Genomic DNA, 23,221 nt, shown 5'->3' on the forward strand with positions numbered 1-23,221 from the left:
AGCGCGGCCCAGGCCCGCCCCGCCGCGGCACCGCCCGCCCCGCCTCGCCCCGCCCCGGAGGCGGCAGGTGCCGGAGCCGCCGCCGGGAGCCGGCAGCCGGTAGGTGCCCTCCCCAGGAGGCCGAGGCGGGGGTCGGGCGGTGGGCACCGGGGGGGCCGGGCGAGGGGAAGGGAGGCGGCGGGGAGGGAGGGAGGCCCGGCGGTGCCGGTTGGGGCCGGTGCCTCCCCCAGCGCCGGGCAGGCCGCGGCTGGAGTCATGGAGACACTGAGCAACGTGTGGGGGGAAACGCCGGAGAAGTCCAGCACAATCCGCCGCCGGTAATAAAAAAAAGGGATGAAAATAAATCCCCGGTTAACTCCTTGCGGGAGGACCTCGTTTCTCCAGGCAGAGAGAAGGTCTGGGTGGCGGGAGCATTTGCTGCAGAGAGAAGAGGGATGGATGCGTGGATGGTGATGTGGGCCGGGGAGAGGGGGAGGCGGCCCTGGGCTGTCCGCAGCGGTCACAAAGTGCTGCTAAAATCTTACAAATCTTCAGCTTTGTACCCGCAGCAGTGCAGGGGAGGGTTGGGGTGGGAGGATCCGGGAGGGCTGGAGCAGCGGGTGCCGGGATGAAATTTAATCGGATGGAAAGCGAGGTCGTGTACTTGGGGAAAGGCTGTAAGGCGAGCGCTCTGGCCTGACCGAGGTGGTACTGGCTTGCGGAGGGGACGGCTGGGAGCTGCCATCAGGGCACAGCTGTGAGAAGAGCGAATACAATCCGTTCCCAGAGAGAGGGAGCCAGACCGAGGTACAAGTGTGTGTGCTTCCAGTCGTCCCTGCTCAGGAGACATGAGCTTGGGCTGGAACTGCCCGTTCAGCAACTGGGAATGGTGAGCCCTTTTTAGAGGAGCCGAAAGAAGCTTGTCAAGCAGGAAGAGAAATTATGATGATGGGGATGATATTGTCCATCAGCACATTGGCAGTGTGAAAGGAGGCGAGTTCATTTGACTAGCACAACAACAAATGCCAATGAATAAATGTTAGCGCTAGGCTGGGAGGTCTTTAACCATTTGAGTGGTGTGATCTTGTTCTGCCTCCCAAGGGGACTGGAGAGGCAAGAGGGTGGGAGCTGTTAAGGCAGCATTCAGTTCCTTTATGAAAAGCACAGGGGCTTGTCATTGCTGCTAAATGGAGGGATGGGGCTTGGGATCCCAGGAAGAGCTCCAGGACCATCCAGGAGAGCGGGAACAGGCAGGCTGGGACGGACACCGCCATGCTGGCATCCTCTGGATCATCTGCAGGAGTCACACTCAAGGTTAAACTTCTCCAAGTCATGTAGGTGTGTGCCCCTTGCCCAAGGTGTCACTGGAAAAGTCGTTCACAGAGAGTTTCCATGCACCAGTGAGAACTGGTGAGGGGACTGGCGGCCGTCACGTTCCAGGCTGAGCCTAAAATATCAGGTGGTAGACTAGGTCAGGCACGATGATTTTAAATAGAAATGTTTTAAATGATAATTATAGTGGTTTGGGGCTGTACGTAAAACTTGCAGAGAAACGCTTTGTGAATATGCGAGATATCCTTCTGTTTGTTCCCTTTCAACCAATGTGCTTGAAATAGGGCTTTCATTTCAGCGGGGGCCCTTCTGCTTTCCAGAGCGTGTGACTGGAATAGGCAGTGGGGGAAACTAGAATAGGGGAATCTAGAGTGAGTGTTAGGTAGCGTAATATATAACCATAGTATGTCATTCATTCATTTTTAGGAACTAAACAGAGTGTGGAAAGTGCAGGCTGAAAACTTCCCTTTCCCTAAAGCTTCTAAATGTTGTAGCGATGTCCACGCGCCCCAGGAAATCCCTGGAAGCGTTTAGTCATGTACCTGCTCCATTATCCTTAGGCATTATGTGAGGAAGGAATTCCTGCTTGGAGGTAGGGAGGCAATGACTTTAGGAACTGATTCAAGGCTGTCTGGTGGTGTGGCTTGGGCACCGATGGGGGATGGGGCTGTAACAAGGGCAGGCTGATGGAGCAACGTCCCCAGATGTCCCCCAAGTGATGCCAAGTGGAGCAAACACGCTCGGTCCTCCCCAGCTGCTGTTGTATGGGTGGTGAGGCTGCGTTGGCTGCGTCTGCTCGGGGCTGCATGCAGGGAGATGCTGGGCAGAGGGGATGTACCTGTTTATATGCTGAGTACCAAAAGACCTTGCCACAGGCATGACTGGCACAGTTAACAGAGAGGGAGCTTCTCTTTCAGAACCAGAACCTGAGCCCTTCCAAAGAAGATGGAAGACCGTGCTGAGTTTCTTGTTGTGTTCCTTCAACAGGTCCTGCATCTGAAATTCAGTTCTGAAATTCTATTCCTCATGTTTCTGTTCTGACTGGAGCTCTGGCTCAGCTGCTGTTATGAAAGGAGGGAGGGTATCTCCATCAGCGCCTTGTTTTGGTTTATGAGCATGTTTTTGATGCTCACCTCCTAATCATCCATGCTTTCTGTGCATGGGAAGCCACACAGTCTGGATGGAGCACAACTGGCAGATGCACTCTGGGAGCACAGCTAACGTACAGGAGCTTTAGCTCCTGTAGCTGGAGGGCATTCAGCCAGGGGCCAGACTAGAGCCTGTCCACCACACCCACACGTATGTGTTTCAGGGGGTTTTGGGTCCTTGGCACAGTGCCGTCATCTGCAGAAGTGTTCCCATTGCCAGTGTTACTCACTAACATAGCGAGAGAAGGGATGAAAGTAACTTTATCATGTAAAAGAGTAGCTTTTTTCCCCCCCTTCACACGTGAATTTAGCAGATAAATACTTGTATTTAAAGGATGTGGTTGATGCAGAGGTCTTCCAGTATGAGGATGAGTGGTTTTGGAAGGAGATACACAGACTTCTAATATCTGCTCTGATCCAAGACCACTTTTTTGCTTATGAGAAGTATGAAATTAGGTGTTCTACGTCTGTTTGTGTTACCATTGTAAAGCCCTACGTTTGATTTCTTATAATTGCTTTCATCAGGCGAGAACATCTTAGACTGAAAGAAGCTACGCTTTTTAAACTCTTTTTAATAGCGTTTTTTGTAGGGTCTGCAACCATGGCTCTGTACGCGTGCTGAATGTACTGTCAGTACTCTGATAGTTTTTCTGTGCGCAGGCTCACGTTTACTCAGTTTTGCACCAAGCCAAGGAAAAGATTGATGGCTGCCAGGTGAGACAAGGAGGAAACGGTATTTGCATAATACAGAGATTAAAATAATAACGAAGGCAGCAGGACTGAATATACCTTCGAGCTTCTAGACAGGTAGGCCAACTTCTCATCAAACTGTGATGAGAAGGTGTTCTCCCAGACTGGTCTGTGCAAAGCTGCTGGAAACGGGGAGGGCAGGAGAGTTGGAAAACAACAAATAGATGCTGGTACGCCTCACAGCTCTTAGCAGCAGTCGATGATGTTCTAAAAGGAAAGATTTTAATTCTACAGTACTCTTCCCTTCTCCCCAATACAGTAAAAGTGGTGGTTTGTAGTGGGAACTTCAGTTCTGCAAATTGTTGGAGGTTTTGGGTTGGTTTTATTTCCAGGACCTGATTTTGCAACTGTTATGTAGGCAAGTACTCTAGGCTGAAACCAACTGGTGCTCCTGAAGACTTCAGAGCAAGGCATCTGAGCACACACGTTTGCAAACACAGATGTGTATGTAGCGTATTTTCCTTCAAAAAACACATGATAAGCAACTTCTGCCTTGGCATGTGATATTCCCCTTGCTGTTTCCCTGTTGTCCCCTGTCCTGTTGTCCTGATCAGCACTCGGTATCTGTCTTGCTACCAGAGATAAGCGGTGCGATTTTCATAAGCAGTGTCAGATCCTTGCCTGCTCTGCAAAGGACGAATCTCCTTCTCTGATCAATTAGAACAGATGCCGTAGGAAACCGCAATCCATTTTCTCAACAGTATAAAGTCTCTTGAGTCGGGAGGAGTGCAGTTTTTACTTCTGGCACAAAACGCGCTGGCTGCTGTTATGGTTTTGCTTTGGGCTCATTCATTCAGAGCTGCCTCGTGGCTGCAGTCTAAAATTTGTTGTGTTTGTGGGGATTTCAGAGCGCAGGGAGTACAGCAGGCTTGTGCTGGTCAGAGGTCTGGGTAGAGGATGGAGGTCAGAAGGAAGCTGCTTCATGCTGCACATTTCCTGCGTAAGGCCCCACTTTAGTGCAGCTATCTTTAATCTGAACTCTCTTAGCAGGCCTGAATTTAGAGTAAGAAAAGACAAGAAATAACCCCAAAAGATGGCAATATAATTGGCATCTTAGGAATTGTGAAGAACAAATGCTGGCCGTGCGTGTTCGACTTTGTACCTCTTAGCGTGATGGAACCTCAGATGTTCAAAGAACGAAGAAATAAGCTGGGGCTTTCTGTGCAAATTAAGTAATATATTTCTCTATTACCTATTGTGATTAGTAAGGTAACTCTGCATTAGTAATCATTATGTTTCCTTTACTTCCTTTATTCATTAAGAAAATGGAATAATGCCCGGTTTTCTTAAAGATTAAGCAAATTTAAGAGAAAGCCTTTGTGCTGAGATGGTGGTCCCTCTGCCCCGAACCAGTGTGCAGGTAGGCGTTCCCTATCGTGTATGTCCCCAGCCCTTCTTTGATACCCAGCCTTGGTATTTAGAAAGAAAATCTTCTCTACCTTGCCCTAACAGGCTGGCTACCTATTAACAGTTTCGGAAGATGTGTTTTTGGAGGGAGCGTTCTAACTTGAAGTTTACACACTTACAGTTTTGCCTTGCGTTCCATCCTACAATCGTAAATTCCATCCGTCACATCTTGTTGCGGTACATGCACATCCCGTGCTCTAGCTGTATGTCATCTTTATTTCCTCGTTGCGTGGTCGCAGAGAAAAAGAATTTTACTTACAATTTGAACCATGAGAGCCTCTTTGCTTTGGGACGCTTTCCTCGAGCTCCTGTTGTGGGAGTTAGCGTCAAGGCTGGGTCTGTGTGCGAAGGCTTTCTGTTGTTATCCCAGTTATCTCAGCAAGTCCTGGTGCTGGGAAGCAGTTGGGTGTGTGGGAGCTGCCTTCTCAGCAGGGTGCATTCCCCTGCCCTGCCTGGGATGGGGGGTGGGAGGCTTGAGGACCTGCGCGGGCTGCAGGGAGAGGCTCTCAGACTGCTGCAGGGGGGTAAGTTAGGCTTTTTGAGCTCCCCCCGTGGTTTATAATGGCTCCCTGAAAAAAAAAACCAAAACAACCCAAAATACAGCCCACTCTCAGGCTGAAAGGACTTTGCAGATGTAAAAAGGGAAAGCACAGAAACTTTCTCTCTCTCGCTGTTGGGCTGTGTGTGTAGACACAGTACGCTTTCCGCCTCACTCCAGATCTCAGCCAGTGTTGTTTTAGTGAGCACTGACGTCCCCAAATGGTATCTACTGCATGTTTCTTTACAAAGGAAGCCCCGACTTACGTCATTTGACAATTAAATCTTTTACTGAGACAAGACGTGGTGGCTGAGGCACGGTTACATGTGAGGACGTGTTATCTGCCAGAGTCTGGGAACGGTAGGCACAGTCAGCCTGCTCCCTGCAGGGACGGACTTGGGGGGTCTTCCCACTTCTTGTCTTTGCATCTTTAATCTGATAGAACCTCACAGTGCAATATAAAATGAATTGGAGTGGTTTTTTCCCAAACATGTTTTGAAGCACAGCTATTTGATTGAAAAGATACAGACCCCTCCCTAGTTTGTGAGGGGTAGCCGAGGAATTGTATTAAAAATAAGCCCTCGTTGCTCAGAAATCCCTTGTGCTTCCTCCCAGAGCCCCACAGCTGGAGAGCAGGTATAATCTTTTAGATTATGGGTGAGTGAATAAGATTACTGTCCTGGGGAGAATTATTGTAAAATTGATGTCATTTAGGTCACGGAACAAAGATCGTCACGTGGGAAGACTTGAGCAAAACTTAACCATAGCCTGGCCTTCCCGGGGGCCAGCTGGGCAGTGCTGAGGCTGGTTGCGGGATGGGAGCACTTGTCTTCTGCTCGGACGTTTGCAGGGAGTTGTAAGAAACCCGTCCAAGTCATGTTTTACCTCGTGCCCTTCCAGTGTGGGTAAGGGAAACGGCTCCCCACCCTCTGCTAATAGCATCCCTGAAATGGGCCGCACTTCCTCTGGAAAGCATTTGTCCAGCCTGTAAGTCTTTGTGATATTGGGAGGCTAATGCTGTAGAGGCACAAATAAAGGCAAAGATCATGGCATAAACAGGGAGCAGTTTGTGTCCTGGCAGCCGTGCACGGGTGAACGGGTGTTGCATCGAGAGGCTGGTGCCGGGAAACGCCACCAGCTTTGCCTGATTCAGCCAGAGCTAAATTTGCCTCCCAAGAGCAGAGGAAGGGTCGACGGCTTTTTATGGCAGTACCGTGTGTTTGCAGAGCTTTTAAAAATAAAGATTGGCTAATACGTTCTGGATTGGCTTGCTCATATCTCCAAGACACAGAACAGCTGCTGTCCGTGTTTTCTCTCCTTCCCTTTTGGGTTGTTTTGTTGTGTTGGTTTTTTTGTTGGTTTTTTTTTTCAAGTGGCCATGACTCAGCCCTTCCCTGCTGCTCTCTGAGTTTCCTGGTTTCTGAATAGGCTATTCTTGGGACAGCGGTTCCTGACAGATAGGAACAAGGGGAGCGTTGTGTTGTTCTGGTGGTTTTTCTCTCCTCTGGCCTGTCTTAATGCTCTGTTTCCCTCTGATTTTTGCCTTGTTCCCAAATTACTGAATCATCCTGAATTGTTGGACGTCATCTTGCCCTTGGCTGATCCAGGCTGTGAGCCTTGCACAGCACCAGCTTTTCTTTTGCAGCAGAATGATGGTGACACTCCTGAGAGCGTGGAAGGTTATCCTGGTTCGGATTCTATTGTAATACTTTTAAACCCCCTTGTTTTAGCCCCTCTTATTGCAAGGGACAGTGCTTGGCTCTCCAGCGGTCTACCTTGCAAGGTGAGGAGCACTTCTTCATGCCGTGTCCATACAACACAGGTGATACGGTGACTCATTGCAGAGCTAAGAGACAGCACACTCCGGTTCAAATGGCTAGGCGTGACTTTGGATGCATGCTGCCTCCGTGCATCCTTTCACAAGTAAGGGGGAAATCAGAAACAGAGTTTAAAAACAAGGAAAAAAAGCTTTCTGTTTGCTTGATTAGTTATTGCTCCCCCACGGATTGCAGGGGCTGGAAATTGGAAGGATGCTCTCTCTGAAATGCTTCACGATGCAGTTACACAGCTTCTTAACAGGAGGGCTTTTGAATGTCTTCGGAAGTTATTCCTCTGTAGGTGGTGCTGGGGAGAGTCACCTTTGCGGCAGGTAGTGCAGCCTGGGCCAGGCATGCTGGCCGCCACTCTTGCTGTGCAGATGGGCGGTTAGAAGTGAACGTCCTGTCTAATACTAACAATCGTTGCTGGGTTTTAGTTTTATTAAGAGCACAGCTCTTTCTGTCAAGACACAGTTATACGCAAGGGGGATGTAGCCTGAGCTGTTGTATATTTTCCCTTGAAAACACAGTTGGCTTCTGAAAAAAAACAGAGGCGCTCTATGTTTTCTCATGGTCTGTGCTTACCAGGAGAAATTTCTCAGACAAAAGTACTAGAGGACTCAAAACACAAGGATAGTGTTCTTTTTTAGCGTCCCTCCACGTTTTTGGATATGCTGTATTGTTGTTAAGCCAACCAAGATTAAAGCTTTTCTGTGCAAGAAGGCTTTGAGAACATTCACTGCCAGATTAAATTAGCCTTTCTGAGAATAAATTAGTTGTTGTGATGTAGGCAGCCCTGCTCACTGCAGCTGTAAAATCCACTCATGCTCCATCCACAGCAGATAACTTAAATGATAGATGTGATATCTGTGTTCAGGGTCGTGCTGTTAACTAGAGATTAGATTTCTGGCTGGCGATGAATGAAAATCAGTCCGTTGAATTTTATCGATTGTTCCTCCAAATACATAGCAGGCCAGCCTCTTAAGAGAGGCAAAGGAACCCCTGGGGTTTAGCGCAGCATCATTTTGGGAGGAAACCATGGGCCAAAGCCAACGCTGTACCTCTGCTGCAGTGACTCTCCAACCTGGCATGCTTTTGTCGTCCTCAGTCACCAGTCCTGTGTTCCCAGTCACCCAATGCATGGCAGAAGGGGAGCGTTGGAGGGAAGGACAAAGACTAGAACAGGCATTAGAGGAGAGAGGTCGCAGTGGGATTCCCATGCTGCTGCCATCTCCTTTGGGCTTGCGTTTTTAACTGACCACTGGATAAATAGCTGCTGCTAGTGTGTGCATATGCTGCCCTTTTCTTAAAGGCATGTTCAGTTTGCCTTCCAATTACCTTAGCACCTTTATTCTGCTTCATGGTATATAAGGAAGTGCTCGCAGGATATGTGGGTGTTTTGCTGGAAGCCCAACTTGCTCTTCCCACCTGCTCTGCTGTGACCATTCAGCTCCTCCAAAATCTTCACGTAGTCTTGGAGCAAGAGAGTGAAGCTGGGACTAGAGACCGTTTCCATTGCTGTTAAAAAAATCATCTCTTCTCCTGGGCTTGTTGTAGCTCTTCCACAGAGATGTCATCTGTTTGCATGTTGGGAATGGAGGTTGCCCCACAGTTCATGGCTTCAAGCTACAGGTGTTATTTTAGCCACACTCAGGCTTTCAGACTCCCCTTTGGGTGCCACGGTTCAGGATGCAGTAGTGCGGTGGGAGCTCGGTTTTGAGCTGGCTGCTGGGCTATTCTGATGAGAGAGAAAACATTTCCCAGCTTGTTTGGTGGTGTAGCCGTGGGAGCTGCTCTGTCTCCATCAGGCTCAGGAGAGGATCTCAGTCCTGCGTCCCCCAGAGCGGCTGAGCTATTTACCTGCCCCGAGGGCATCTTGGTATTATGCGCTTGAATTTTCACCCATCTTGTCCCCTGCTGTGAGAGCAGCGACCCAGCCATAGGACTGTTTGAAACCCTCTGACCAGCGATGCTTTTAGTTCAACAGTACAGCAGTGAGGTGTTGCCTGGACAGAGAGGCAGAGAAAGGGTTTAGAAAACCTTAGAGCAGGGACTTGAGGAGATGTGTTGCTGCGTATTAGGGATGCTTTGAATCCCGCTGCTGTCTAGATTTTCAGCGAGAGGTCTTCTGCTTGCTTCGTCTGCAGTTCTGGAGTCGGTGCTGCTCATATCTAGGTGATGTCCCACACATGCCAAAACTAGGATGGTGCCTGGGGAAGTATGAGGACATCATCTCTCTTCCTTCCCTCTTCTTTTCAAAGGCTCTGCATGCCCGATTGCAGATCTTGCTGAACTTGGCTAGCTGATTTGTATCTTGGTCAATGTTCTTGTCAGATCTGCTTACATTTAAGCGAGCCAGGGTCATGATGTGGCTTTGCATGTCCTCGTCGTCTCCCCTGGCAGGACTGCTGTGTGTTGCCTCCGAGCAAGCAGTAGTGGCAAATGAGGCTCATGGGGAAGCAGCTTTTGGGGTGATCTGAGGGACAGATATGTAGCAGCTCATTATGTGGCTTTGTTCAGCAGATAGCAACAGAGTTTTGGGGAAGGGGTTACGAAGGAGCTGCCAGGACCTTGAAACTGAAGTCACAAAATGCGTTGAAGTAAAAATGACTTCCCTGGACCGGGAAGTCAGTGCAGACTAGCCAAGTCTGGCTGGAACTGGAGGGAGAAATGGGACCGACAGGAGCTGCGTGTGACTCAGGGGTGCGTCCCAGCGCTCCCTCCGAGCCACCACGGTGATGCTGGAGATGTCCCAGCACTGGGCACAGTCAGGGGCTGTTGATTAACCCAGGGGTTTCCCCCTCTGTGAGCTGGAACGTTGTCATCTGTCTTTGAGCCACCCAGATGAGCTGGGCTTGGCAGCAGGGGAGTGCAGGGTACCCTCCTCCTGCCAAACTGCCGTGGGATGAGCGAGCCCCACGCTAGCCCTGGGCCACCCCGAGGGAGGTCCTGGTCTGGAAACGGGAAGGTCTGGTCATGCTGTGGGAGCAAGAAGGTGAGTGTGATAACAGGAGCGGCCTCATCACGGAGGAGTTCCTCCAGTGCACGTGTCTCTGGGTCCTCCTTGTTGGCAGTAGGACTCGGGAGAGATCTCAGACGTTAAGCACGCACTCCTGCTCAGCTCCAAACAACGCTGCTTTGCAAAGAGCGAGCTATGGCCTTAAGTAAAACGGAGCGACATAGAGCCCTTCTCAATAGTCCTCAGGAAAAAAAAAAAAGCAAGGTGACACTGTACCTGTTAAATCTAAACGTCAGCAGCTTCTCTGGCGCCAAGGCAGAGCTATCTGGGAGGACAGAAAATGCTAATGGTGTTGGAGACTGGAATGGGTCCTACAGCAAGCTGGTGCTATGCCTCCAATAAGAAAACATCAGTACCATCACCCATGTTTTATGTATCACTTGGAAGGAAAAAGGATCTGGAATCACCACAAACGTATTCGAAATCGTTTCATTGTGTGACAGAATCTGCAAGGGAATTCTGAATAGGCTCGTGGGGCTCTGATTAATTCTGAAACTGAAATGTGGCTACATCTCCACAAAAGTGCTGATCCTCTATGACTGTAATTTCCTCCTCCCTTGGAGCTTACTGTGTTATTTAATGGAAGCCACACACCTAATCAGTTTGATTCAGCAACAATGTAGCTGTATGATTTGACTTTCTCTCAAAAAATTCTATAGAATGAGGGAGTAATGAAAAAATGGGGTGCATAAAGGAATAAAATATTTTTAGTATAGTTTTGGAAAGGAAATCTCTAAAATCCCAAGTTGTGCTGTGAGTCGTAGTGGGTAATCAGCCTGTATTCATTTCCTCCGTGCGAGAGCTGGGAGGTGCCGTTGAGATGGGCAGGCAGCAGGCTGTGACAGCAGGAGACAGCAGCTTTTCCGTGTAGGTAACTGAAGAGCAGAACTTGCCACCGCCGTCTGTGACCGAGCTCAGCGAGCTGGTGGGCTACAAAGGAATTAGGGTGCTCCATGGAGAAACTCCAGGCTGCCTAATCTCTAAAACTCTCTGTTGGGGCTGACAGGGGGGGGTTATTCTGCCTTCGCTTGCTGCCTAACTTGTCCTTAAGCATCTGTTCTGGGCTGCCGTCAGAGGTGAGCTACGGAGCTGTGACTGTCTTTAGTGCCAGCAGCTGCTGAGCTTCTGCCTGGTCTCTGCTGGGGTTCCTGCTTGCCATTAAGCTTCTTGAGCTGGGGTTGTTTTTTTTTTCATTTGTTTAAATGAACAACTAGTCTTGGGGCACAGTTAGGTGTGCTGTTATGCTAAAACACTAGTATTAGAGGAGAACTTAGTTTCGGTTGCTCTGGATTATTGCAGGTCATGTTATTAACATAATTAACTGGATATCAAATGGATGATGTAATGCAGTGTTTATCCTCTCAGGGGAAAAATTGAATAGATGCACAAGACTCCAGGCAATAGCTGCTGATATCGCTGGGTGCTTTCCCACAGACGTTACCAAGTGTTAACTTGGACTGTTCATGAACTTCAGTGAAAGTCTCACAGAAAAGAGAGATTTGGCTTGCGGCACCCTCCTTTTCTCATCTAAGTCTCTGGAGCAGATTGCTAAGGTGCAGAGGAACTCAGGTTAGTTTCTTTTAAATCACATCTTTGCATCCGTGAGAACACCTGGCGTATTGTACTCTCTCTTCTCTCGTGAGGCCAGGTCACCAGCTGGTAAGGTGTGAACAGAAAGCACCTCGGGATTGGGAGGGAGTGTATTTTCCAGGGCCAGTAGCAGCGTGCAAAGCTGCAGCATGCTTTGTGCTTGCTCCATGTTCACAGAAAACTGGTTTTGGGGGCTGAGTTCAGCTGCCCTGGTGGTCCAGAGCGCTCTGTGCATGCCTGAGCCTTCCCCGGTGCCCCTAAATGTGTAAGGGCTGGGGTTCAGTTTTGAAGTGTGGGGTAGTGGCCTCTCCTCGCTGGTAGCTCACAGGCTCCCTTGCAGCCCCTCTTGGCTCTTGTCGGATGTCACTGCCGGCACGGTGAGCTCTGCAGACGTGTGATGCTTCCCGCAGCTGTGTGCTGTGGCTTGAGAGCCCGCAGCAGAGAGTGAAGAGCTACCCCAGTTCGCTCTTTTCATTTCGGCTGGTTTTTCTTTAAATGTTCAGGTTAACCAGGTCCTGGCAATGCTGTTTCTGCAGCCCTGGTGAGGAGAGCCAACAAGCACTCGGTCAGCCCATCTGGAGGTGAATAGCACTGGAGAGAATCCCAGAGGCGGCAGCGGGTCCTGACAAACACTCCTCCCGCATGTAACCCTTTGTGGGTTTTGCAGATAAACCATCCTTGTCTGAAGCAGGGGGATTTTGTGTCCAGCTTCCCTGATATCCATACAGAGCTGCTGCGTGAAGCAGTAATTTGAATCTCTGGCTGAGGGCAGCTGAGCCTGGGCTGCATTGTGGAGATTATCTGATTGTGCTTTGGATTTAATACCCTGAGAAATCTTGCTTTGGAGACAGCACCTGGCTTCCAGCGAGGCTCCTGTTCTTAGCTGATTTGCCATCTGGGTTACGGTGGCACACAGAAGGTCAAACGACATGGCCGAGGTCCCAAGGTAAATGACTGCAATAAGGATGCTCCTCCAGAGATTCGCATACTGTAGAGCAGAGTGGAGAGCTTGGGCCGCCTGACGTAGCTGGATTTGGATGGTGAATAACCTTCTCCTCCGGCAGTCCATTGTTTTAAAGGACTGCTTCTGTCCTGCTTCGCCAGCAGAGCTCTCCATCCCCGCGCCGAAGGAAGAGCCTGATCCTGCTGGAAGCAGCGGTTTTCTGCAGCTGAGATCTGCCTGCAGAAGTGTGGGAGAAATCCGCTGTTCTGCGAGCAGCCTGCCTGTTTCTGCACGGTGGGTTTGTGCTCCCTGGCAGCGGTGCCGGAGGCGCAGGGCTTGCGCTTGGGGAAATGCAGCTGAGTGGCTCAGAAAAAGAACAGACCTTTCTGTTAGTCCTTAACTTAGGTTTCCATCTGCGCGAGTGTGTTGTAGGCATGCGCCCTCTTGTTGTCTTGCCCAGGACCAGGATGATGAGTTGAGGAGGTGCTGCTAGGGTTAACGGCAGGGTAAAGGAAGGGGGTACTGTGACGCCTGGTCGAGGATTGCCAGGGCATCCTCTTTCCAAAGGAGGCTGCAACACTGTCTGCTGTTTATTCCTTCCCTCCCAGCTCTGGGGAGATGGTGTGCAGGCTGGAGGCAGCAAATGCGCATGGGAAGAGGAAAGGCTGAGGCGGAAGTTTGGCTCCCTCACAGGGAAAACATCTTTTTTTTTTTTTTGTTCCGCCTAAAAAACCAGGCAGAAGTAACGACTGATACTGCTTTTCTAGCAGGGATTTTTGCTGTCTTTCCTTTCAAGGTAAGAGCTGTCTGCCGTGGATTGCGCGTGGCGCTTTGAGGGGCGGTGGGAGTTGAGCCACATCCCTGCAAGCTGTGTTGGAGCGGGCATGTGCGTGGAGAGGGAGCATCCCTGGCTTGCACTGTGGCACAGGTGGGACGTGGAGAACACGCTGCGGAGCAGATCCAGGCTGGGCTTTGGAGATGCTGCTCAGAAATGCAGGGCGATTGTGATTGCCACCGTCAGGGCATGGCTCTGTCCACTTCTCATCCAACCCTGCTCGGTTCAGTCTCTTCTTGCTACCCCTAAGGCCCTTTTAAAGGAGGCTTTTGGTCAAATGACATTTTACCAGCATCTGATCTGCCTTTTGTGCTCATATGTAGCATATTTATCTGCCTTCCTAGTCTCAGTATTTCCCTGTTGCTGGAGCAGGTAGAATCCCGGGGCACACAGGTAGTTTTCCTGGGGCTAGGAAGGCTGGGGTGGTGTCGGCCACAACGCTGTTCCTTTTTTAAAGGAAAGAGGCTAGCATCAGTGAGGGAGCCCAGCTTCTTCGGAGCTCTTGAGTTTGCTTTTAAAGATGTATTTACAAAAGCCTGGAAGCTGGAATTTGTGTCTGTTTGATGTGCAGTGAAGATGGAAGTGGTTGTGCCCTTTTATTTATTTGTTTAATTTTAGTGGGTTTTTTTTCTTTTCTAAATATCGGAAGTTATTTTTTGGGGAGGAAGAGCTCCAAAAACGTGCAGCAGCAGCTTTTGAAGTGCCAACGTCACTGAAGGTGGTTGAGTATGAACAAACGCTGCTCCCTGTCTCGGTGTCCGGAGCCATTGCTCACGTAGGGAAAACAAAGCGTGATCACCGTGGGTCTCCAGCTATCAAACGCAGGAGGAGCAAGGACAACGCAGGCCGTGTTTCTGCTCGTGGGAGTGGATCTCAGCTGCGCTGTGAGGCAGACTCAGAGCTGCACGGGGCCGGCGCTGCACCAGCAGGGTTTGCACGTGAGTTAGACTTGCCAGTGATCTGCTCCGTCCTTCTCAGATTTTGTCTCGCCCTTGGTGATTTCGTCCGGGAGGAAGCAACCTGAAGCGCACACGGCTGCTGCCTGGGAAGAACAGCATTAACCGACCAAATCTTTGGCTCTCCAAGCAGTGCAGGAATTATCTGTGACTGTCCTCTTCATGACATTAGCTGTTTTATGGTGTGCTAGCATATGTTCAGCTAGAATCTGTCCTGGTGGCGCGATGTTCCCTGGTCCCACTGCACGCCACGGTTCAGTTGTTTTTGATAAGTGGTGCCCACCATACCTGTTTGGAGAGTGGCTCGGATGGGCAGACCTTTCCACTTGCCATGTTTGAATCCCAAATTGTTTCCGCAGTGATCCTGTGTGAGCAGAGGGAAATACAGCCAGGAACGCTAGACCCTAACACATCAGCTCCCCGCATCACCACAGCTGGGAGAGCTTTGTGGTCACCAGTTTTGGATGTGTAATGGGAACCGTGGGCTTTGGGGTATCGAGCCCTAATTAACTAGAGCCAGGGTTGCTGAGCTTGGGAAGGAGGTGGATTAGAAAGCCTTGTGTTTCCGTATGCAGGGCGGCGTGCGGCCCCACCGGCTCTTTGGCTGTGCTCACTGCTGTAGGGAAACCTCAGACAGACCTCTCAGGGCTGGAGCTACACCCTGGTCTGGGGGGATCCAGAGACCTGCTGCTCCTGCTTCTCCTCACCCAAAAGCTGCCTGAAGCGAGACCCTGGGTGGACCAGGGAGCACAGAGGCAGCCGGAGGGTGGGCGCACAGATTGAAGCCGTAGCTGGGGTGGGCCGAGCCCTTTCTGTCCCTGGAGCTGTGATGGAGTCGTGCTCTCCTGGTTGCGTCTGTCTGCGGGAGCGGTGGGAACCTGGATCTTTTCTCTTTTGTTTCCTTTAGCAAATCTCCAGCCTAGCGTGTGCATGGGCTGCCATGCAGCTGTGGTTCAGTCCCTCATGTCCATGCTGAATCCAAGCCACCCATAAACTCCACAAGCTCCGAGATGGTAGGGGAGGGAGGGCCACGGGTGACTGGTGTGCCTGTGGATGGGGCGGGTGAATCTCGCTGGAGCAGCGAGGCCAGATGCAGCTTTTTGTGCCATCCCTGCTACAGCAGCACGTGCCAGAGAACATGCCCGCATGGGTGACGCTTGCTGTCGCACAGCTTCCCACGGGAATAGCAGGAGCAGGACAGCCAACACACCGCTGGCATAGGAAGGGAAGTATTGGGGTGTTGTCCCCAGAGAGGGAAAGAGGGAAGGGCTGATCCAACAGGTCCCTTCTGTCCTCTGATCCTTGTTCTGCTTGGTTTGTCACGCTGACAGCCCATGGAGGCCCTTTGCTTGTCTCCTACGTTTAACAGGAGCTGTGCTTCCGTGGCGGGTTCATCTTCTTTGCTAATTTAAAGTAGAGGAGCCAGTAAAAGCTGTTCTCCAGTTACGAGGAACGAGTCTGCATTTTTAGATGGAAACAGCATCTCCTCTGTCCATCCTTTTACTGGTAATCAACTCCTTTTGCATCTTATGATCCTGCGATGGGTCCTTGTTCCCGAAGGACCTGCACTAGACATTGGTGATTCCATCAGATCTTGAACTTAAGCCTGGTAAACTTAGCCTAAATTTTTTGTGAAGCACTTATTTTTCCCCCTAGGCGTTCAACTGGTCTATGAGCACGGTCATTCCAGTAAGCCCTAGTGGGGATGCAGTTTCTGCAGTCTTTGGGAATGTTTCTTCCCATGTGAGAACTGCTAGTTTGATCTAAGCTCTTTTCCTGACACAGAAATGCACTGGTGGCTCAGCTGCAATACACCAGCCTGGAGAACATGGGACAGCTTTGTTTGGCAGAATGGCTCGTTGTGCTGGCCTGGGTGGCTGGAGATCCTGGGGCAAAGCGCAGCCTGCCAGGGGTGTCCTCTGCGTGCCAGCAAGTCTCTGCTGTGAGCCGCCACCGGACCATCCAAGTTCATCTCTCGGAGGTGGTGCCGGGGGCAGGAGAAGTCTTGCTCCTCTTTGGCAAGGCAGAGGGAACAAAGTCAGTCAGCTACGCTGAAGGCTAGCGGGTAAAACCAGGAACAACCAGCAGCAAGAGTCCTTTATACGTGATTCTGGGGTCGCATTTTGATGCAAAATACTGCTGTGGTTTTTGTTTGAAGGCTGGACCTTCCCAGCTCACCTGCCTGCACCCATGTGCCATCGACCTGCTTCAGCCCAGGAGGGCTCTCCCGACGTGGGCGCTTTCCTGGGTGGAATCCCCGCTTGGTGGGTGCTGCTCAGGGACACTCTGCCTCGTTGCAGGGGGGGCCGCAAGCTGGCTCCTGAGGGCACGTTTGCCTCTTCTCTGCCATAGGAGGGGGAGGATCGGGGTTGCTTTGCTTTGGCCACGTTGCTTTTGAGAGTGAATACTGCAGGGTCGTCCGTGCCAGTGCGGCGAGTGGTGTTCTGGGGTAACTCTTGCCCAGTGCTGAGCGAGGGTGGAGGAGAAGCCCTGTCCCCTCCAGCTCCCCACGGAGCTCTCTGGAGGAAATGGGCTGGGGCGGGTTTTGTGCTTCTCCCATTAAGATAAAAGAAAGCACAGGAGAATCAGCTTCTAAGAGGCTTAAAAGCAACAGGCTTTCTTTTCCTCCCAGGAAGGGCACACAGCCAACGTCTTCCTCTTTACGGATCTCTCTTAATAAGCAGAATATTGCATTAAGAGTGACTGAGTCTGCCAAGTACGAGCAGAACAGCTCTGCGGCCCCTGCAGCTTCCTTCATCCCAGTGCCTGCGTGGCTCTGAGATCCACCGGCCCTCGTGCTCGTGGCCGCGTTTTCCTGCTGGTCAAGGCGGCAGGATTAACTGCTGGCTCAGGCTGCGGCTGTTACTTCATCTGATGAGTGTTTCTGAAGCGGCTGATGGAGCACGTGGGTGGGGTTGCCTCGTGGTCTACTCATCTGAGTTTTCGCACCAGCTGCTTTGATGATGGTGGGGGGGAGTAGGGCTGGGGAGCGTTGGAAGATGTTACGTTATGGGAAGGCAACATCTGAGCCGTGATGGGAGGAGAGCTGGTACGGTACAAAAGCCGTGGGCTCAGCTGGCCTGCGAGGGCAAGGAAAGCTCCTCCACCAGCCGATGTCCCCAGGTAAGGACTCGGGGATGCTCCGGTTGCGCTGGGCTCATCCAGGAGCCATGTAGGCGCTGGGACAGGAAGGTCTGAGGCTCCTGGGTGTGCCGGGTGGGTTGGTTGGCTACTTTCAGAAGAATAAGGCCTCCTTTTCTTTACATCCCCAGTGAAGCTAAAAAGAGCACAGCCCAATTTGTAGCTTTGTAGGTCACCGAAGGAGACGGAGGGCTCTGCATTGCGCTGTGCGTCGGGTGCTTTCCTCCGCCTGGAAGCGCTCTGTGCCGTGGCAGATCCGCCGTACCTGCTGCATAGAACGGCTCTCCTTCCCCTGGCTCTGAAGGAAAAAATCGGAGAGAAAAGCAGGAGGAAGACGACCCCCAGCCACTTTTGAAGCTGTGTGTCTGTAACATAGTGCTTAAGACCTCCGAGGAGAAATATTAGTCAGTAAATACGGACATTTTGGGGAGACCCTATGCTAGTCCGGGCTTTGCTCATCTCGGGGTGATCAGCAATGGGGAATGGTGCTCCTCTGCCGGTTTGTGACCTGATTAGATTTCCTGCCACCCTGCAGGAGGCTGCTCGGAGGCAGGGAGCCTGCACTACAAAACCAGGAGTGGAATAAAGCGAAGCCACGCAGGTCGGGGAGGGATGGGTCGTCCTTCCCATGCTTGACGAGGCTTTGGCTTCGCTTAACCCAGCAGCCGCAGATGGAGGGGGCTGTGGCTCACGGGCACCTCTCTGGGCACACCTGCCGCCCGGGCAGGGTGGGCAGCCTGGCCCGTTGCCTGCGGAGGCTTGTGCCATGCCCTGGGCAAGTTGCCCAGTGCCTGGCATTGGGGCTGGGGCCAGAGGGAGCCTTGCTGCCTCTCTTCCCGAAGCAGTGACCCCAGAGGGGTGCTGCCCATCTTGGCCCTGCTCCGGCACCCCGTCGGCCCTGAGCTCTCTGGGGCTGAGCGGGCCGTTTGTGCCTTGCCAGGGCTGCGGGGCAGCCTGTCAGTCATGCCTGGCGGGGGGGGGGGGGTGATGGGGCAGCAGCGCCTGCTGCGACCATCTCTTGGGGTCCCAGAGCCACCCTGGATGTGCCCATGGGATTCTTGCAGGCTGGGTGTAGCCTGGATGCATTTTTCCTGCTCAGGTGGGAGCTGCTGGAGTGGGACCCGTGGGACTGGCTGAGAAAGCACCATCCTGGCAGCATGCTGACCTGCCTCAGGAGAGCAGGACACCAAGGGGAACGGGACAAGCAGGGCCACGTTTGATCCGGGCCCTTTGGGGACAAAGGATGAGGGGGGGGGTCAAATAGCTGCTCAGACCCCAAGGGGAGCTCCTAGCCCTGCTCCTTGGGCTCTCATAGCAATGTCACCGTGTGCCATGCCTGATGGCAGCCTTCCCAAGTACCGAGTGACCAGCCTTTCATTTGTATTTCCCAATTTAGTCACGTCCTACCAGATAAAACTGAGCCAGAGTAAACAGAGAAATCAGGTTTCCTGACACCGGTGCCCTTCCTTGGTGGTCAGAGCGTGTCGGTGGGGCTTTTCCATGTGCCAAGGACACATGGCTTTGTGCCAGCCATCGAGGGGACACGCTTGGGGAGGTTCCTGCCCAGAGCCGCTCTCTCCACGCCTGCACCGGGGAGGGGAGGGGGTTTGTCGTGGTGGCCAAGGCAGCGCTCTAGCAGTGGCTTCTCCATCTTTGTAACTCTCTTGCTGTCTCCTTTGGCACAGATCTGGTGGCATAAGCCGGTTTCCAGCCTGCACTGCACAGAAGAATTGTTTTTGTCAGCTCTGTCGAGGCCTCTGAGCTCCTTGCTGCAAGGAAGAGGACAGGTAATTTTTACCCCGGTAAAATAATGTCTCTGGCTGTTAAAGAGTGTCTTACCTTAATGCACTTGATGAGAGCATTTAGAGATGCTCTCTGGGGGTTTGCACCCTCTGCCCCACAGTTTGTGCTTCAGGCTCAGGGACTCCTGCCATCCCCTCGGGGCACAGCGTTGCCTGTCACGCTGCTGGGTGGCGTTGGGGTTCTGTGGGCAGCTTTTCCCCATCTTTGGTCCCGTAACGCTGCAGCCGAGGCGCTGGGCAGAGCAGCCTCCAGCCCAGTCCCGGCACAGGGCCAGGCAGCTGAGAGACGCACCGATGGGCTGCTGCGCAGCACGCGTGGGCCTTACTGGGGAAGCGCTGCGGAGCCGGCAGGAAGATGTTACACCTCGGATTCGCTGCCTGGGTCGCAGCCTGTCCGGCTCTGGGGCTGTGGCCTTGTTTCTCCCTGTGGTGGGAGGGGAAGCTGTGCCCAGTGCAAGGGTGGCAGCAGCCCTGGACCCCGCCATTACCTGCCACCTCCGTCCCCAATCACCGCGCAGCGCCGGGCGGGTGCCTATGTGCAGCTGGTGTCTCTTCTAAAGGCTTCTGTCCTTGCAGGGCCACCCTGAGCCATGTCCAACGACCCTCCGCCACCCTACCCGGGAGGCCCCTCGGCTCCGCTGATAGAAGAGAAGCACGGCCCACCCCCCACGGCAGGTATTGAGGGTCCCAACAGCTCTGGGATGTCGGGGTGACATTGCCGAGCGGGCAGGAGCAGGGCGAGCATGGTGTCCCTGGGGGCGCAGCTCTGCCCTGCGACGAGCAGCGCGCTAGGGAAGGTGCTGCGATGCCCGGCTCCATCTGTCACCGTATCACCCTCCAGGGTGGCAGGAGTTCCCAGGGGCAGTGACGAGAGCAAAAAGCACTCCCTGCTCATAGCCTGGCTCTGCTCGCTGCTGTGGGTAACATGGGGTGAATTTGGGCTTCTTGTGGCCCAGAGGATGAGGTGGAGGGAGGGGGGAGCCCCCCCTGCCATATCATGTCCCCTTTCCCTGCTGGGGCCCCCAGACCACTCAGCCGAGCCACCGTCTCCCACCAGCTCTGCCGCCTCCTGCCCCGGCTGCTGACTCTGTGTTTCCTTTCAGATGGCGTCGCCCCAGTCGTGGGACAGCCCCAGGGGGTTCCCATCCCCCCTCCTGAATTTGGGCCGCCCCCATATGAGCCGCCCTCGCAGCCAGGGTTCGTGCCCCCCCACATGCCCACAGACAGCTCCGGGCCCTACGTGCCACCTGGTGAGTACCACAAGGTGCCCTGGGGAGTGAAGGCGGGGGGGGACACAACAGGGGGGTTGGGGCTGCCATGTGGGGCTTGCAGCGAGGCTCCCGGGGGTGGGCTGGGGGGGCACAGCGGGGTTGGCCCCGAGTCCATACCCAAGGGGGTGGTGTGGCAGCAGCCCCCAGCGAGGGTCTGGCCTCTCCTGCCGCATACAAAGATGCTCACCTGTGCACCTTTCTCATTCCCAGCAGGTTACTACCCTCCCCCAGGTCCTCACCCCCCCATGGGCTACTACCCTGCCCCAGGCCACTACCCCTCTCCCAGTGGCCACACGGCAACGGTGCTTGTCCCATCGGGGGCGGCCACCACAGTGACAGTGCTGCAGGGAGAGATCTTCCAGGGTGCCCCTGTGCAGACGGTGTGTCCCCACTGCCAGCAAGCCATCACCACCAAGATCACCTACGAGATTGGGCTCATGAGCTTCCTCCTTGGCTTCTTCTGCTGCTTCGTGGGGTAAGGGCTGCAAGCAGAGCTGGGGCCTTGTAACCGGTTCTTTCTAGAAGATTCCAATGTACAAACCAGAGCTCACACAAAGGAAAAAAAAAGGTTAACTCCGCTTTATCGTGAAGCCTTGCTAAGCAATTCCCAAATGTCCCAAAAGTTACTTCAGAGTCTTACCAACCCATAGACCGTAGTAGCACTGCCGAGCAGCAGGATAACGGGGAGCCACATCGGTACAGCCATAGATCGTAGTAGCACGCCCCACAGCGAACCCCACGCGTGCCCCCACTTCCCCCCCTGCCGTCCCCGCAGGCTGTGCCCAGGGGCTGCCCGCGCTCACAGCACTCTGCCTCTTCTGTGCTCCAGGTGCGATCTCTGCTGCTGCCTGATCCCCTGCCTGTTCGATGACTTCAAGGACGTGACACACACGTGTCCCAACTGCAAGGCCTATATCTACACCTACAAGCGCATGTGCTAACAGCACTCCGGGAGCCCGAGCCACTGGAATGACACCAGCCCCTCTCCCGCTGCCGTCCTAGTCTACGCGTGTCCAACACTCTCTTGCTTACCCTCCGGTGGTGTGTATGTGTGTGTCCCCGGCTCCCTCCCGCTCCGAGCTGTGTCCACCTTCCCCGAGCTGTGGTCCTCGCTGTGAACGGCTGGATTGGCAATGCGGGCGCGGGTACACAGGGGAGGTGGGCCCAGACCCCAGCTGCTTGTGGGGCTGCCCTGCAGCACACAGGAGAGTGTGTGTTTGGGGTGGTGGGGGGGGTGTCATCCCTTTGCACCCCCCCCTTACCCTCCAGGGCGCTTGTGAGGGCCCTCTTGCCTGCAGCAACCTGGGGAAAAGCAGCAGCTGCTGGAGGCGCCCACCCCTCGCTGCCCCGCAGGGAGGGGCAGCTGCCCCCCCGAGGAGGGGAAGGGGGACACAAGGCAGCATGGCCCCTGTGGCACTTTTAGGAAGGGGCCCAGTGCCAAGGAGACAGGGAGGGCAGTGCCACGCGTGCCAGATTTCAGCGTGGTTCACAGCCCAGTCAGCATGTAGCTCGTAGGCAAAGCCCCTTCCCCCAGGAGAGGCAGAGCCGCCTTCGAGGCGCGGTGGGGGGGTAACGGCAGCAGCACTGCACCCTTGATCAGCACCTCCGTCCTGCCAGAGCGGCCACGGCTGCTCCAGCTGCATGCGCCTCCTCCCAGCCCCTGCCGTGGCTCTTTCGGGGAAGGAAAGCCCCCGGCAGTTCCTCGTCCGCCCGGCAAACTGTTAGCGAGAAATGCACCCGGCATGTCGCTGCCTGCCCCGGCGCTGTAGATTAGAGGTGTTTGTTACCAGGCCGCAGCTGGCTCACAGCTCTGGAGCAGACCCGTGCCTGCCCGGGTCTGTGGGCGCACACCCTGTGGGGTTCCTCCTTGCATGTGGGTGTAGGGGGTTATTTTTAGCTCACTTGCTATGGGGCAGAAGGAAGGGGGCAAGCGGGCAGGGACAGGAGCTGCCAGCAGCACTATGACAGATGAGGGTAAGGGGACCTGGGAGCCACTTTCAGCCTCTCTGTGGCTGCTCCTCCTCCTCCCTCCCCTGGCCCCCAGCCCTGCAGCCCGGGCAGCTGGAGCTTGCACCCCCCACGGGACAAGCTGGGGGGGTGTCTCAGTACACAGGGCTGTAAACTCAGCCTGGCTGCCCAGGCAGCTGCTGTTTGCTCAGAAGTGGAACTGTGGCACTAGTCAGTGTTTTTATGTAAATAAATAACAGACCCTGAACTCCGCGTGCATCTTTTCTTCTCCCCTTGCTCCAAATCCACAGCAGATCTGCCCCTGGGGGAGCCGAGAATGAGGAGGGATGGCGTGGGTGGGGGGGCCACAGCAGTGCCAAGCACTGGAAGAAGATGAGCAGCTTCCCTACCCCAGCCCTGGGCAGCAGAAGCCCTTGGGGATAACAGGAGCTTTCCCTGACCATCCCTCAGCTGCAGCTGGGGCCCAGCAGACGCGCAGGGGTAGCTGTGTGCCCCAGAGCACACCCCCCCCCGCCTCTGGGGAAGCATCGCTCCCAGCAGAGCGGAAGCCCCCACCAGGGGAAAGCCCCAGGCTGCGACAGCGCCTCGCCCAGCCCTTTGAGCAGGAGCAGTGGGACCTCCCACAGGAGCTGGGGGAAACCCAAGGGGAGGCAGCAGGGACAGGGTGGGGTGTAAGGGCAGGAGTGTGTTGGGGCGTGTGTGAGTCAGAGACGAGTACAGCAGGG

At 53.7% G+C, this 23,221-nt stretch overlaps 1 protein-coding gene across 8 annotated transcripts; it reads left to right on the forward strand.

Annotated features, from left to right (window-relative positions):
• The first annotated feature begins 20 nt into the window (after positions 1–20).
• CDIP1 (cell death inducing p53 target 1) lies at positions 21–22,805 on the forward strand. Of its 8 annotated transcripts, XM_054213143.1 has the most exons (8): positions 69–99; positions 11,356–11,559; positions 12,084–12,817; positions 19,141–19,242; positions 19,834–19,932; positions 20,361–20,507; positions 20,739–21,003; positions 21,358–22,804. In XM_054213143.1, exons 5-8 carry the CDS (start codon positions 19,848–19,850, stop codon positions 21,467–21,469), a joined length of 609 nt encoding a protein of 202 aa, XP_054069118.1. In that variant the 5' UTR covers positions 69–99; positions 11,356–11,559; positions 12,084–12,817; positions 19,141–19,242; positions 19,834–19,847; the 3' UTR covers positions 21,470–22,804. The 8 variants fall into 8 exon arrangements, with proteins under 8 accessions (XP_054069124.1, XP_054069117.1, XP_054069118.1 ...); XM_054213145.1 differs by lacking the exon at positions 11,356–11,559 and having other exon boundaries at positions 83–99; XM_054213146.1 differs by lacking the exon at positions 69–99 and having other exon boundaries at positions 11,098–11,559; positions 12,084–12,526.
• Positions 22,806–23,221: the final 416 nt, after the last annotated feature.

Source organism: Rissa tridactyla, chromosome 8, assembly GCF_028500815.1.
Source record: "Rissa tridactyla isolate bRisTri1 chromosome 8, bRisTri1.patW.cur.20221130, whole genome shotgun sequence".
NCBI lineage: Eukaryota > Metazoa > Chordata > Aves > Charadriiformes > Laridae > Rissa > Rissa tridactyla.

Coding starts and splice junctions, on each gene's coding strand:
- CDIP1 (XM_054213142.1), top strand. CDS start 19,848: ATGTCCAACGACCCTCCGCCACCCTACCCGGGAGGCCCCTCGGCTCCG. Junction 20,508..20,738: donor CGGGCCCTACGTGCCACCTG/GTGAGTACCACA, acceptor TCTCATTCCCAG/CAGGTTACTACCCTCCCCCA. Junction 21,004..21,357: donor TTCTTCTGCTGCTTCGTGGG/GTAAGGGCTGCA, acceptor TCTGTGCTCCAG/GTGCGATCTCTGCTGCTGCC.